The sequence below is a fragment of the Conger conger genome, chromosome 1 (genome assembly GCF_963514075.1).
Source record: "Conger conger chromosome 1, fConCon1.1, whole genome shotgun sequence".
NCBI classification, from domain to species: domain Eukaryota; kingdom Metazoa; phylum Chordata; class Actinopteri; order Anguilliformes; family Congridae; genus Conger; species Conger conger.
Window position 1 is genome coordinate 20,942,187 of NC_083760.1, and position 16,793 is coordinate 20,958,979.

At 49.5% G+C, this 16,793-nt stretch overlaps 1 protein-coding gene across 2 annotated transcripts in view; it reads left to right on the forward strand.

Moving 5' to 3' along the window:
• The window catches only part of LOC133121589 (signal-induced proliferation-associated 1-like protein 1), an 84,681-nt gene that overhangs the window by 38,913 nt on the left and 28,975 nt on the right, over positions 1-16,793 (forward strand). For both annotated transcript variants that reach the window (XM_061230881.1, XM_061230871.1), the window contains exons 3-4: positions 12,239-13,891; positions 14,704-14,834. In XM_061230881.1, the coding sequence (XP_061086865.1) occupies positions 12,415-13,891; positions 14,704-14,834 (1,608 nt within the window). In that variant the 5' untranslated portion in view covers positions 12,239-12,414. The remainder of the gene's footprint in view (positions 1-12,238; positions 13,892-14,703; positions 14,835-16,793) is intronic.

The window sequence follows — 16,793 nt, forward strand, 5'->3', positions numbered from 1 at the left end:
GACTGGCTCTGACTGGTCTGGGTTAATCAATGACCGAGTACACAGTCGGTCTGGCTGGTGTTCACACGGCCCCAGGGGAGAAGTTGAAAGGTCTTTTCGGTGGCATGGAGTATCACAGCAAGGAAGGATCATCCCATCCACTCCCCTGGGAGCCATAAGTTATTCACTGTCTTCTGAAGGGAATAAAGCTCTCTCCTTGTGCCTTCTGTACCACCAAAGCTTTCAGGGTGAATAACTGGCTTTGGTTTGTTCTGAAATGATTATATTTTAATGGCTAAATCCATCAAACTTTACTTGCCTCCCCCATTTATTTTCCCCAGTGCTTAACCAGATTAGGTGTTCCCTGTCTTTTCTCCAGAGTAATACTGGCTTAGGGTATGTGAGCGAGCGTGCGGTTGCGGGCTTGTAAATGTCTTTCTCCACTATCCGTTTGACCCCCACCTTTCCAGTCCTGTGAAGTCTCTACAAGCTGGCAAGTCTAGCATACACATGTGGCACAATAAAAGCACACGTTGCACGGTATCCATAGCGTCCGCCACGGGTTAGATGGCGGTGGTGCGGCATCAGATTTCCTTCCTCCTTTTCCCCACGGGGCCGCGTCGGTCACGAGCGAGCCTCAGGGGAGAGCGAGCGAGACCACAGAAACCGCAGCCAGACCCGTGTTTCCTTTCCAGTGGCATAAACGTGGTGTTTCGCAAGAATAATACTGCTTTTTTATCCCCAAACCACCGGGCAACCCCAAGCTTAAGCCTCCAGGGCTGAAGCGGGTTATCGTTGAGGCGGATCGCTCCTGTGTTTCGCCGAGTCACCCACCCCCACTTGCCAGTCCTGGAGCCAAATTCCTCCAGGGAAATTTGCTATGAATTCAGATGAGGAGCACAAGTGGGGACAGAGTCTCATTGGGCTACGGCCCAAGTGAGAAGCTTATCTCCCTGGTGTATAGCACAGTAAACTGGTGTTGTCTGTAAGTGGTTGGCTGTGCTTGTTGAACTGTGTCTCACACGTGGTGCTGAGCTGTGCCCAGCAGTCAGCCTGAGCTGTGTTGTGAGTCGCACCAGTGAAGTCGGGTCTCACGTACACATTTGCGTGTTTCATTGCAGCAAGAGCGGTTGTTTACTGAGACATGATATTTCCTCCGACCTGTTAAGGCAAGCGCGATCGCGAAAATGGATCTAAACTGATCTGAAATTCCACGCTGTGATGGGCTCTTGCTTCTTTTAAGAACCAAAAACAAAAGCATGGCTGTGACAGAACCGCTGATAGGAAGTCTTGGATTTCTGTTTGAGCCTTTTTAAGCAGGCAGTGCAGCAGACGTTCTGACCTTTTCACCTATACCCTCTCTGCCTTTGCCTGGACTTGCCCCTGCCCAATGTCCTCCATTAGTGGAACCTCACCCTTCAGTACAAAGTTGCATCAAGGTATCACTTGCTTGCCAAGAGGCCTGTTTGTTTTTGGCTTGAGGTGTTAGGTTCCCAGTTTGCTGTAAAAGGGCAGGTTTATACTCTTGCTTGGGGCTAGCTCTTTAAAGACAATGGATGCGGGTGGAGCCTTGTTGTCTGAGGTAATACTGCAGATGTGTATTAGACATAGTTTGACTTTTGTGTTGTCCAGCTTTTCCCAGTGGTCGCAGTAGCCCTCTTATACAGATTCCGTACTGAGCGACTCTACTTCTACTTTTTCATCAGCATAGTCCAGGAACACAAGACTGCTCCTGGGTTCTTCTGTGTTAAGCCCCAACCTTTCAGCCTCTGTTCAGAGCTCTGACTGCTGCTGCCCTTCTGTTGCCTCCATTACAGCACTAGCCTGTTCCCTGGGCAGCACTCCAGAGGGGTCCTGCAGTGGGCCACGTAAAGATCGTCTCGGGTACGATCCTGTCCCGTGCCGATCAGAGGTGGTCGGCTGGAAAACGAGATCACTCAGCTTCTCCAAGAGGAACAAGTGCTGTCTTGTTTGAAACTCAATAATTTCCCTGGATGTCGATTTGGCTTTTTTAGTGCAACCACTGTTACTTGTCTCAGATATTGACATGGAATGCACTTGATTTGAGCCATAAAGATGCATTTGATCTCGCAGTAATGCGCTGTGTTCAGCTTAATGATGCCCCCTCCTGAACAGTGTTCTGGGAGGTACAGGACCTCCTGGGGTCTCTTTGGCCTAATCTGTCATGTTAACCTCAATAACAGATTAGACTCTCTGTCCCATATACCCTTCGAGATAGATTGAGCATGAGGCACTGAGTGTCTTTTCAATTTCACACTCCGTGGGAGAGAGAGTGATTAACTATGGTGAAAGGTCTTTTTACATCAAAACAGATCGCTTGGGTTTTCTCCAGCTTGAAAGGGGAAAAAAACAACATGTTTTCCAACTGATTAGAGTACTTCTTATGAAAGTACTTATTTTCTTTTTCTTTTTTTTTTTTAAGAGCTGTTATCATAATGCAGGTATTCATAGTGCCTTATCAACCAGATGGGTTGCTGTTGGTGGAAGGAGCCTGGCGCTCTCAGTGGAATGCCTCCATTGCTGATAATCCAGCCAATCGCATGCCTCCCTTGTTCTCTTTTGAAGGAGATACACAGCCAAGATGTGAACCCAGACCAGTGATCTCTGGTCTGAGGGCGAATGCTAGGTCCGAACAGGACACTGTGATATTCCTTATGTAGCTAGTGAACGGAATAGTGATTTCGCATTTTGATGTGGGGTGTCGTTAAATGTTACACATAATCTAAAATTAAAGTCATACTGTAGGTCTGTTATAATACAAGGAAGAGAGATGTTACTGGTGAGAGATATACATACAAGTTTTAGCCTCCACAGTTTATTGAATGCTTGATATGAAGATTAAAAATGAGGAACATTAACCCATTGTTATTGTGCCACCGTGAGGGCGAATTGATGCCGTCTGGGTTTGGTCAACTAGGCCTGTGCCCATAGCAGATTCCATGATTTATTTATTTTTTCTAAGAAATCTTTATCTTACAGGCATTTGGTGGGAAAAAAACTGTAATATAACAACAAGGTAAAGATTTTCTGATTTTAGTTTTCTTAATGATTTTTGTTTATACAAGAGCATGATATTTTTGTTTGTTTTGCAGCCTTCATGAGTATCACAGCACTGCTTCCTGAGGCAGCAGCCATGACACCACCTTGTGTCCTCTGACTCACTCACGTATTTCCGTGAAAACCCCTCAGCAATCTGCTTTAACATGTCTGGGCTTTTCAGGTGTTGACGCAATCGAAAAAAGTGTTTTGCATCAGACTCACTGTTTTGTTGAGTGTCCAGGTGGAAATAACCTATTCTAGCTGTCCTTCAGTGATCTCTGTGATTAATCCTATTCTAATAGATAGTTTTGCACACAGTGAAGTAAATGTAGGCAAAGACCTATAGGCAGGTACAGTTTAACGATCTTCCCCTCTGACTGTTTCGCCAAATGATTCAGTCCTCGTATGATGCAGCATAGCAGTTGAGGACATGCAATTATTTCACAATATTCTTCAGAACTGGGCTCAGACCACTGCTAGTGCAGGTTTCAGTGCGCATTCACCGATAATTTATGTTTTCAGTACATTGAACACACAGTGTTTTATTATGTCTGCCGGGAATAGTGAGTGGGTGTCTGAGCTTGTGTGCGTCACTGTCGACAGGTGAGTTTGTCTGAGTCAATACATCTCTGAGTGTATGCACGTTTGAGTCTGTGTCTGAGTAAACATCTTCCTTATGATGTTTTTAGGACCCATAGGCAGTACAATCACAGGTGGGCATACATACGTATTTGCTTTACATATGAATACAAAACTTTCTGGTATCATCTCTTCTCACAGTGTGCATATGTACCATATACAAAATTGTTATTCTATCATTTATTGTTGGCTAAAACTATTAGTAAATATATGAGCCTATGCTCCCAGTAACAATCAAGTCAAAGAGGATTTTGGTGTCAGAAATTGCAATGTTGAATAATGATACAGCTTCAGAATTAAAGATAGGTTTTGTGTTTGATGTACACTTCGTGCAGTGGGAGCGCAACCCCTAGAGGACATGTGCACTCTAAATAGTTTAAAATACAGCCTGCCTTCTTAAATGTTTGTTGTTTTAGGAGGTTGGAACGCCTTGTGGTGTGCCGATGATCTCCGAGCCAATGTAAAAAATTGTTCTAGAAGCTTGTTTTTTCCTCAGCTTTGAAGGCGTTTGAAATAATGAAAGCTTTACTCAATGACTTCTTTGTAAAATGTGTTTGAACTGTTCTTACTCCAAATGAGCTCAGTAATCATCGTTGAGCCTTTTGTTGGAACGACTTTCCGTTGAATCTTGTGTTTTCTTCTTCTCTGAATGCCATCTGGGGCTGAGCGTACATTCTCCGGCTGAAATGCGCTCCCGGTCCCAGCTCGGAGAGCCTTTTGACCCTCTCCTGTGGGCTGGAATGCCAGGCATTCCCCTCCCAGTCCGCACAGCCGCAAGGCCGGCTCGCACTTAACAATCAGCCTCTATTGGGTTTGTTTTTCAAACTCCCCAGATTTAATTTGGTGTGCCTCTCTCATCTCCCGCTACATCCTCTTTATTGAATTTGCTTATCTGCGATTAGAAGCAAGGCGGCGGTGTTATCTGTTCACACAAGCCCTCCGTGTGTCTTCGCGGCAGGGCCGGTAGCCTCCTCCACTTAAGGGGAAAGCAGCCAAACAAGACGTAATTTACTCCTAAACGGTTCAGTGACTGGTCCAACATCAGTCCAATCTCCTGTATGACTGTGCAGTAATACTGCCCCCTGCCTGAAGGGGGCATCACACGGCTGCAGTGTTCAGCATGTGTGTTTCGCTGAGGAAAGTTAAGGCAGAAGACGTGGGCTTTCCCCTCCACACTGAGCGGTCTCGGCGGTGCTCAATAATGGGACCGTATGTAGCAGCACACCAGGAGGCCTGGAAGTGGCTCCTCATAAGCAGGGCTGTTTTGGGGCCTTTGCGCCCCTAAGCACCGCATGCCATACCAGCCGCCACAAAAGTGCACTTATCCAGGAGTAAGAGATCTGGAGTGATAAAGCCTGCTCTTTTTTTACTCCCTCCATGGTAAGAGAGGCAGCGGCCGTTGATTTAAATCTCTCCGGGCGATTCTCGTTTCTCTGAGAAATGGAGTCGCCCTCAGCGCTCAAAGGGACAGAGGGTTTCTCAGCCCTCATTACCAGTGACCCCTTTCCAGAGCCTCCTCTCTCTCTCCCTCTGACTCGGAGCCATGGAGTTTTCAGAGAGCGGTCGTGAGACTAAGAGCAAGGACGTCTCCTGAAAGGGTTTGTATAAATCAGATAAGCGCTTGTCGCCGCCCCAGACAGTAAAGAAAGTTATTGTACTCCAGGGGCTGCGACGTGAGAACCCTCAGCCGTGAGGTCACGTCATGGCGCGTGCAGACGGAGACAAACGTCCCCCGGATTTATTGCTTCACGTGACCTTGAGATGCAGTACTTCATCGCGGGGAGGGACTGTGTTATTAGGGGTGTTCTGTCCTCTGTCTCAGGCCAGGTTGTCATTGGAACATCTTTATAGCTAGTCGGCACATTGAATCCAGTCCATTTGGTTGGCTGGAATGTGGTATACCACTGAATGTGTATTTGTGATTGTGTCAAGACTTTTCTGGTACAAATAATGCCTTTTCCTCCATTTTGAATGCCCAATCATTCTCACACTGCTGCACCTTCCACAATCTTATAAATTCGGCAGAGCCCAGACAGCTTTGGTGTCATCTGAAGCGCTTGTTGCCGCTGCTTATTTTCACATCACATTGCGAAGTTGGGCTTGCACAGACCTGAGTTGCAGGAAGCCATTTTAGGTGCTGCTCAACAGCAAAACCGCAGCTCGACCTGCGTTGGTTGCTGGTGCTAGGCTGAAACCCTCCCTCCCTGGGAGATGCAGGGACGCTAGGGCTAATCGAGTGCAGTCTGCACCGCCACAACCTGGATTTGGTACCGGGCTGTAGGACTCAACCACGCACTGGAACAGTCAATTAGAGCAGGGTGAGCCACCCAGCAACCCATCTGCGCTCCTCTCATACTGGGTGCATTCACTATACCTTTCGCTGTTTTGTACGTGACATGGGATTTTATGAGGTCAGGCTCAACATGGAGTGTGGTGGTGGTCTTCGTGTAGGTTTACACTCAGCGAGGTCGCACTGGGAATAGGTAACCTTTACATCCAAGAGAAGCAGCACATTGTAGAATGAAGCCCATCTCACCTTGGGTGGGCTTTCCCACATTAATTTACCTTCAAATAATTAATTGTTGAAGTGCAGAGGGTTATGGGTAAATTGTTACAGAACCAAAAGCCTGACGTACATGGAGGGCATTTTGTATTGGCTTTGTTGAAATATTTAATCACATCCTGAAACTGACCCTCGTGAATCTCAGCAGTTGTTTCTGTTGACTGGCTTTATTAGGGAAATATATTGGCATTCCCTATGGAAAGAAAATGTAACAGTTTCCAGATTTGTTAGTTTGCCAAAGGTTTGGACGCCTTGTTAAACTTGTATGGCACCATTAAGTGGCGCAGAGGGAGGTCAGACAAGGCAGTGCGTTTGATTCACAGCAATGACCCTAGAGACAGGACACAAGCATAATGTGTCTTTTTCTTTCTTTTCACTTTTATTTCTCTCCCTTTCTCCCTCTATTTTGCCTCTTCATCTTCCTGACCCTTCTCTCTATTCTACCGTCTGTTCTTCTTTCTCTTCGCTTGGCTCTCCACGTTGCTGTTTTCCAACTTCTGATTCTCCCTCCTTTGCTCTCTCTCCCTTGCTCTCACTCTCTCACTCTCTCTCACTCTCTTTCTCTCTCTCTCTCGCTCCCTCTCTCTCTCTCTCTCTCTCTCTCTCTCTCTCTCTCTCTCTCAGCGGTTCATTAAATCCTTTCAGCAGACTACACATGCTTAGAGCCAGGATGCTATCAATGGCGCCTCTGTTCCGAAAAAGGGAGACCTCGCTTTTCCAGAGCCGAGCCCCCAGCAGGCCAGGACAGAGCGGACTTTGTGCGGCTATGAGCAGGGCGAGAACAGGGAGAGCGTTTGAGAGAAGTGGAGGAGAGAGAGAGTGAGAAAGAAAGAGTGAGCGAGAGCACTCCCCAAGTGCCTCGGCGCTCGCCAGCCCCACTCATCCCGGCAACAGCGGACAAGTAATTAGAGCTTGTCGCACGGAGGCCCTGGCCCATTGTCCGGCCCTTGGGAACATGGCACGGGACAGCGAGAAACGACAGGGCCTCTGTTCCGGGGCCACCGATCGGCCTCGGCTGAATGGCCCCAGCGTGCGATTCATGTCCCCGAGGGGTGCGACCCCCGCCCCTCTGCGGGAGCCTTGCCACAGCGCCGGCTGGGAACGGGAGCGTGCCCCCGCCGCCAGCCAGGAAGCATGGAAACCGCTGCTGGTAGTGGCTCCCGGAGCCCTTATCAGCCTCTGCTGCCATTGGAGAACCCTCGGGACCAATCACACGTCTTCAGTTAAACATCAGGGCTTTGTGCCGTATAAGTACACATGGGATTTGTAGTATTGTGTTTCACCATTGTGCCCACCGCGGGCTGCAGTGGAGCATAATGTGTAGGGAAAAAGGCTTGGCTGAGGGCTTGATTCCCAGCAGGTGTGCTGCTATTAAATGCTTGAGCAAGGCACTTCACCTCCATTGCTTCAGTAAATATGCAGCTGTGTAATTTGTACGTAAAATATTACATAGTGTCTCAGCCTGTCCAAAGTCACTTAATCAGCCAATCAATTGGCAGCAACTAAATGGATAAAAGCACGCAGATGTGGTCAAGAGGTTCGGCAGTTTTTCAGACCGAATGTCAGAATGGGGAGGAAATGTGATCTAAGTGACTTTGACCTTGGAATAATTGTTGGTGCCAGGTGGTTTGAGTGTCTCAGAAACTGCTGATCACCTGGGATTTTCACGCAGAACAGTCTTTGCAGAGAAAGGTGCAAAAAAACAAAAAACATCCCGTAAGCAGCAGTTCTGCAGTTCAAACGCACTGTTAATGAGAGAGGTCAAAGGAGAAGGGCCAGACTGGTCAAAGCTGACAGGAAGGTGACATTAACGCAAATAACCACACATTACAATGGTGGTATGCAGAAGAACATCTCTGAACACATAATATGTCAAACCTATAAGTGGATAGGCAAAAAAATCTAAAAAATCTGTCTAATAAATACATATGTAATAAAGTGTTCACTGAGTGTATGTCCATGACTCATTCTGAATGTCCTGGACACCTGGGAACCTGAGTTTTTTCACTAATACTAGACTCATACCTATAGAATGTCGCCCTATCTTTGTGATGGAAAATGAACCCCCTTCCTTCCCTTAGTTAGAATACGCCCACGACCTCACCCGCCAGGCCCCAGCTGAGTCAAGGAATGTTCCACCCTCTCCCTGGACCAGAGGAAGCAGCAGGGAGGTCAGCTGCCCAGCTACAGGAAGTTAACCCTGTGTTAGCGTGGCGATGGGCACAATGACTTGTACGACACGGTTGAGCACAGATCCCAACCTGAGTCAGTTGGGCTTACCGGAGGAAGCGTGAGCATCTCAGCACACTGCTCTCTGGCTTCCTCTCCAGGTGCCATCTGGTGTAGTGACGAATGTGGGAGACACATACACACACACACGCAAACACGCACACACGCATAGACATTTGTACACACAAATACAGGGTACCCTTTATAAATATGTGCAGGAAATACTGTAAACTAAGAAACATGTGTGGTGTTTATTATATGCAACCTTTTTTCATTCTTATTAAGGGTGACAATACCATACACACGCACATGCACACATACCCATACCCAAGCCAAGTGTTACCGTGCTTGTACCCTAGCGGTATCCTGTGTCTGTGGGCATACTCAATATCCGTTGTGGTTCCTGTCCCTTTATGAGCCTCTCTCCACCCAGCAGACTAAGGGGCAGAACTGCATTCATGTAGAGATAATTCCCTGGATATATCCTCCAGGCGAGAGATTTTAAGCTTCCTCATGCACCAGGCTGTGTGAGCAGGAAGGTTTCCGATGCTGTGGATAAGAGCCCATCGGCCCACACGCACAATGCCAAGTCTTCATTTGAACGTTTCCCATGTGGTGTGTTGTAAGCATTCCTGACCCCTGTTGAACAGCCCCTGTGCAGTGATGGACAAAGGCCGCTTGGCTCGAATAGCTTGCTCAGACAGCCACAGCCCATAAGGATTACCATCTACAAAGAACTTGCAGTCAGCCATTAGGCATCACATTCCAGGGAGAGAGTGCACAATGTTCTCCGCACAATAGCGTCCACTCCTCAGCTTATGCTGTTGTGCAAAGGTCGGTAACGGAATGCGACCGCTTTTTCATACCGGGCAGTCGAAGCAGCCTTCTCTCTACCGAAAGGGGGTGATACAGTTTCAGTCTGCTTTCGTTTTCTTGTTTGCAACTTGATTCCGGAATTTTGAAGGCCCGCCAGTTGGTTGCCGGGATACGGAACAGACCGGCACTCCAGCCCGCCCACTTTAAACAACGGTCCTCCTCTGCCCCTGACCTGGCCAGCCCATTCGTCCCAGAGCTGCCCTATGGCCACAACCGCCAAATAACTCCACTTGGCTTCTTTTGGCAGCAGAACACAGCAACCTTCTTTCTCTCCTCTATATTTGAGGGCCTGGAATTCAAAGAAAGTGAAGTTATGTGCATCTTCCTGAGAGGCGAGGCTTTGCCTTTTGGCTCAGTAACAGAGTAGACCAAGTGCTCAGGGGCCACCGAGGCTTAGGAATACACACTATGATTTAAAAAAAGAAGTGACAGGAAAAGAAGTTGGAACCCGGTTCCCGGTCTTTTTCAATGCAAGTTAGGCCATTTCTCGTGATCCCTTGAAGTCGTGCCACTGTTTAGATTGGCCGATCAGATGGGATTTGGAGCACTTAAGGAGATTCTGTGGTGAAGCTTCTGGAAGATCAATCACTTCTGCTTTAGCCCTGGAGTCTGATAGGATGGCTTGAAGTGAATGATGCGTGGAGGTGGTTGGCATGTAATTTGCAGCTTTGACGCATGGTGTGCGTGTGCCAGGACCGAGATGGCTTTTCTTTCCCCTTCTTCTTTTGTCATTTCTGGGACTGCTGTTGAACACGCTGGTCAAATAGATTGCTTGGGAATTCTGGGATTGATGTTGACTCTCCGCCCCCACTGACAGGTGGCCACCTGCTCTGTGCTCAGAGCTTCATCAGATCTCATTCAGGCCACTGGCTGTCCCAACCAGCCTCAGAGGTCCCCAGCTGCCATTTGAGTGGGCCACCTAACTTCGACACCCTGGGTCCCAGCTTCTGCGTCATTCCGTGACTCTGGAATGCCCTTATGTACTGCCACGCTAGCAGTAACACTGCAGCAGCCTGCCCCCCCTCCAAGGATGCCATCCTGATCCTCCTTTGATTTTGGTCTCCTCATCACATGGCGAGGACATTCTGTGCTCCCTCCGGCTTGAATTGCATTTGATGTGGGCTTAAGAGATATAACCACTTTAATATTTGATGGAGCTATTTTATTTGACCCCACAGGGTTTTTCTTTAATCAGAAAGTGTGTGATGTCACCTTAAGACTGATGTCTCCACGACCCGGGGGTAGGAATGGCAAGTGGGCAGCATATTAGGTCATTAGGCACGGTGGCAGCAAGCGCGTGGAATAACGCATATTTTGCATCTTCCCTGTCGCAGGAAAAAGATCTGTGATCGTGTGAGTCTACCAAACTCACTGGAGATGTGCCAAGGAAACATCAAGGAGCTCTTCATCTGCCCACGCGCTCTGACTGAGCCTTTTTTGATGTGGGCACATGGCATGTCACATTTTCCTTCAGTTACTGGTTCAGTGATGCGGATGAAGGTGGTCTGTGACTATGGGCATTGTTGTCTGACCAGGGACATAGGAGAGGCAGACTCCCAGTGTAACCGATACCATCATGGTTAGAGGAATCACACTTGTAGGTATCTGGAAATGAACACTTGGCTTTTTACTCCATCAAACGGTGTGATGACATCAGTGAAGCCATGCAGACTTGAGCTCCTATCTGTCTATTAATAAAATAGGCTTTCTCTTTGTTGTAGCCTTAGCACTTGAAGTACTTCCCTCTAGGGTCTTTCTGCACACTTGTCCCTGGTTATGGGTATGCACTTTGCACTTTGTTGTTCGTCGCTCTGGATAAGAGCATCTGCTAAATGACGATAATGTAATGTAAGGTACAGCAGAAAAACACCAAGCTTGCCTTTGCACATTCCATAGCTTGTCAAAGTGTATCCAAAAAGCTCTGAAATTCAAAGAGAGATGGAGGGATGGAGCCTCTTGGAGACAAAGCACAGCTTATTTTATCTAGAACTTTGGAAGGAATGTAATGTTTTATGACCCTCTGCCACTCCCACACAGTGCTGTACGATGAAGCAGAGAGAGCTCTCTTGCCTTCAGGCCTGAAAGAAAGGAGTTATTTATTAAACTCTAGAATTCCCAATGTGGAACCGCATCTCAGAGGAGGGTGCCAAGCACTGCAAATTAGAGCAGGTTTCCATCCAGGAAATGCTGGTCTACCCCAAGGATGCCAGACTGGTCTGTGCCAAGAATTTAGTTTCCTGTTTGAGAGTCCATATACAATGTTTACTTGCAGCCTTCAGAGAGGTATGGTTAGTTTGGACCAGTGTGGTCCCCTGTAGTCTATAAAGTTCTAGTGTTATGTGACCCAGTATTGGAGTGGTATTAACCAGTGAGGTGCCATGTAGGTTAGTGTAAAGTGTGCTGGTGTTGTGTGGCCCAGGGGTATTAGCCGATTTGGAGAAGTGTGGTCATCTGTAGGCTAAATCAGAAACATCAGCCACTGGGGTTTGGGTTTCTACCCCGGGCTGTTCATGCTCAGTTGAGCTTCTTAAGCTGTAATGACAGTAGCTATCTTTGGCTTTTTATTTTTATGATTTTTATTTTTACTTTGAGGTTTGACACTATAAGATGATGTTTTATTCGGCAGTATTCCTTCAGTGTTGTATGTGGCTGTTGGGGATGACTCTGAGAAAGTTTTAATATCTGCTGAAATGGATTTCATCTAGTGTATTGTGTGGATTTCTCTGAAGGCAGGCTGTATAAAGTGCTTCATTATTTCAGGCCTTCCTGTCTGCACTGATTAGCAGTCTTTCCCTGTGCCTCAGTGATGGGGGCCAGTGCCCAGTGTGGTTAATACAATGGTCTAATGCAGCTCTGCCTAACCCAGTCCTCCTCTCTCTGCCCTGTTCCCAGGCTCCAGGTGTCCCTGTGTGAAATGAGAGTGCAGCGGGCGTGTCCGGGTCAGTGAGAGGTCAGAGCGTCTGGAGGGACAGCATGCGGGTCTGAGTGCAGCCCGGATCCAGCGGCCGGGAGGGAGCCAGCGGCCTGGCCTCGGTCCCCGCGGAGGCATGCTCCGCTGCTGAGGGACCATGACCAGCTTGAAGCGTTCGCAGACCGAGCGGAGCGTCGGGGGGTCGGTCCCCGCCACCGACGAGTTCTACACCCGCCGCCTGCCCAACGGCGGGGCCCCGCCCTCCCGCAGCGAGAGCGCCCACCTCTCCGCCGGCGCGCCGGGCGTGCCCAAAATGGGGGTCCGGGCGCGCGTGGCCGACTGGCCCCCCAGGAAGGACGGCGGGGCCGTGTGGCACGTGGCCTTGGACATGGACACCCCGAGCCCCGTCCCTGGCACGGGACAGGCCAACCCGTCCAACAGACTGGGCCACCTGATGAGCCCGCAGGACTCCAACATGCTACGCAACATCCACAACACCCTCAAAAGCAAGGCCCAGGCCGCGGCCGCTGAGGCCTCCACGGGCCACGACAGCCGATACCTGTCCCCCGACGACCAGCGAGGCTCCTCCCGCAGGGCCCCGCGACGGAACCGCCAGCGCAGCAACAGCGACATCACCCTCAGCGAGCTCGACGGAGGCAGCGACGGCGGGGAGGACTGGGGCTCCCCCGGGTGCAAGTGGTCCCCCATCCACCGGGAGTACGGCAGCACGTCCTCCATCGACAAGCACGGCCCCTCCGGGGAGAGCTTCTTCGACATGCTCAAAGGCTACCAGGGCGACAAGCCCGACCAGCGCAGCCCGGCCCCCGACCGGCTGGGCGACCTGCTGACCATCAGCCACAAGCAGGCGGCGTACGACCTGCCGGACGGGCCCGCGGGGGGGCGCCGGAGCAGCCCCTCCAGCCGCCTGAAGGAGCGAGACAAGCCCCTGAAGAGACGGTCGAAATCGGAGACGGGCGGCGACTCCATATTCCGGAAGTTGCGGAGCGGCAGGGCGGAGGGCGACTCCTCCCGGGCGGGGTCCGACGCGGAGGACGGGCGGTCGGAAGACGGGGGGCCCCCTCCCAAACCCTGGGCCTGCCAGAAGGGCTTCGCCCACTTCGACGTGCAGAGCATCATGTTCGACCTGAACGAGGTGGCGCACAGCCGGCAGACCTCGGCCAAACTGAGGAACACCACCACGGGGGCCTCGGCCGCCGCGGCTGCCTCTGCCTCCTCCTCGCTCTCCTCCACCCACAGCGCCCCCTACAGCTCGCCCTGTGGCAGCCAGGAGGAGCTCAGCGCCAAGGACGGCGCGGGGCTGGACGCCGGCGACGACAAGTGCAACGAGCTGGTGCTCAACTGCCCCTGCTTCCGCAACGAGATCGGGGGCGAGGGCGAGCGCAAGATCAGCCTGTCCAAGCTGGGCAGCATCGGCAGCGGGGGCTCCGCCGCCCTGGGGGCTGATGGGAACCCCTTCGAGTCGTCTCTCAGCACCCACTGCACCAACGCCGGCGTGGCCGTGCTGGAGGTGCCCAAGGACAGCCAGGGCATGCACATGGACCGGGGCAAGCGCTACATCGTGGAACACGTCGACCTGGGGGCCTATTACTACAGGAAGTACTTCTACCTGAGAGGTGAGTTCTTCCTGCCGTGGCAGGTGACCGATGAGCACATCGTGTCGAACTGAATAAAACTTTAAAAAGGGTGTTCAAGTTTTTCCTAACTGGGCATCACCAGGTCTGTTCTTTCACTGGGAATCCCCAATTTGTGCCCCTGCATTCTCTTTTGCTCAAAAGCATAATTCTGTAAATTATTGGTGGTGTTTGTCCATCCCCGAGCCTATCCCCAAGTGTTGCTTGTCTCGTTTGATGTTGCTTTAGCTCAATGATGAACAGATGTTACATATGTAGCCTCTCGCAGCCTGCCCTCAACCGGGCCCAGACCTGCAGCCAGATAAAATCTGCGGCCTCATTAGCACTGGCTGTAGTGCTACCACAGCCACAACTCGCATTCTGCACCTTTCTGACTGTCTGCCCCCCTCCCGGTCATCCTGTCCCCGTCTCCCCTGACGATATCGGGCGCTGGGCAGACCCGTTCCTGACATCTGTCCATAATGTGTCTTTTTCTTTCTTTTCACTTTTATTTCTCTCCCTTTCTCCCTCTATTTTGCCTCTTCATCTTCCTGACCCTTCTCTCTATTCTACCGTCTGCTCTTCTTTCTCTTCGCTTGGCTCTCCACGTTGCTGTTTTCCAACCTCTCTCTCTCTCTCTCTCTCTCTCTCTCTCGCTCGCTCTCTCTCTCTCTCTCTCTCTCTCTCTCTCTCTCTCTCTCTCTCTCTCTCTCTCTCTCTCTCTCTCTCTCTCTCTCTCTCTCTCTCTCTCTCTCTCTCTCTCTCTCTCTCTCTCTCTCTCTCTCTCTCTCTCTCTCTCTCTCTCTCTCTCTCAGAGCACTGGAACTACTTTGGGGTGGACGAGACTCTGGGCCCCGTGGCAGTCAGCCTGCGCAGGGAGAAACTGGACGACCACAAGGACCACGGCCCGCAGTACAACTACCGGGTCATCTTCCGCACCAGCGAGGTGAGGCTTCTCACGGGCAGGGTGGTTGAGGGGAGTGCGGGAGTGTTTACAACAGGTCCGAGTGATAACATCGGGCTGCATAGGGTGCCGGCCAATAATAGCTTAAAGTAAACTTGCCAGTATCGGACTGATGCTAAGATTATTCCAGTGAGCCAACGTGTTTTATGCACCACTGATGGTGTCAATGAAATGTGGAAAGCAGGAAACATTTGTTTATTCCAAGCCTGCAGGCTGTTTTCATTTCATTAAAAAAAAATAATAACTTACAGGGCGGCACGGATGGTGCAGTGGGTAGCACTGCCGCCTCACAGCAAGGAGGTCCTGGGTTCGAATCCCGGTCGGCTGGGGCCTCTCTGTGCGGAGTTTGCATGTTCTCCCCGTGTCTGCGTGGGTTTCCTCCAGGTACTCCGGTTTCCTCCCACAGTCCAAAGACATGCAGGTTAGGATGATTGGAGAGTCTAAATTGCCCATAGGTATGAGTGTGTGAGTGAATGGTGTGTATGCCCTGCGATGGACTGGCGACCTGTCCAGGGTGTATTCCTGCCTTTCGCCCAATGTATGCTGGGATAGGCATTCTTCCTTTGCTTGTTTGACACCTGTTCATCTTCGTGAAATTTTGCATGATTGTGGAAACGTTTGCAGTTTGTGTTTGTGCTTATCAGGTTCTTTATCAAAGTCCTTTGCTGGTCCACTTGAGCAAGCAAAATATCTGTTGTTGATATTGGCCCAGAATATCCATATCGTGTATCCCGACTTCAGTCTCTCTCCTGGCCCAAAACGCCCGTGCCCCAGAGTCAGGAGTGGTGTCAGGAAAAGGTTTGGGGGGCGCCGTGCTCTTTCTTTGCACTTATGAAATCTCTGAACTCTCACAGGACAGTCCCTGTTGTAGATATATCCCATAGGAATCAGCATCCACATCGGCTCATGCTAGAGAGTTGATGCAGAAAGAGCTCGAAGTGGTGTCCAGCTCTGACATTCACTGCAGTGTTACATAATGAACGCTGATGCTCACGCTGGGCACTGTGCTAATTTCCTGTGTCTCACGCAGGGGCTGGCGTGCACTGACCTGCTGCTAGAGCTGTGGCTTTTCAACGCTCCATTTTTTACTTTCTAGTTTGTTTTTGATATTTTCTGCCACCGAGGAGGTTATGTAATGATGCCCGTCCGTTTTTCCGTCTGTCTAAGACTTATCTGCAAAAGTAATGGCCGGATTGCTGTGACATTTGCTATGTACATTTGTGTTCCTGAGAGGAAGAAACCTAGATTTTGATGACCCCATGACCTTTCCTCTTGCGCCAGAACCAGACCAAACATATCTTGAAAAGCAATGACTGGATTGCCAAGACCTTTGCTGCGCAAATTCATGTGAGGGGAGATTTGCGTGCTTTTACAGAAGTCTGCACTCTGAGCACATTTTATGTAGTTATTTCTTTCTTAATTGAGTGACATCAATGTCACTTTGATTGCATACATTTAATTAATATTTTATTAGTATCGTTTTGCTTCCATGCAAACGAGCATTGTGTCCAAAATGGGCTCGAAGTTACATAATGCTTGAAGTGCAAGAAAAAAGGATTTAGATGTTTGGAGTAGGACTTGGTTGTTTTTTTTGTGGTTCCTGCCTCACATCAATTGTGTCACTGTTTGAAATCGAGCCAGCTACCCCACACTTAAAGGGAAGGAGTACTTGAGAATTCTCTAGTAGAATAGAGTGGATTTGTTGGTCTTCTGTCCAAATACGAAACTGAACTATGAATGTTCAATATTGAACATTTTGCAGTGATACCGAGGCATGCAGTATGTACTCTTTACAGTTCTGACATTTGTCAGTGGCTATTTAAATGAGCACAACATTTTCAGATGTTTATGAATATAAACAGTATATAACTTCCGCGGATGATTATCAATATGAATATGAATACAGATACAATTGAATCCTGTTTGAACTAACATTACTTA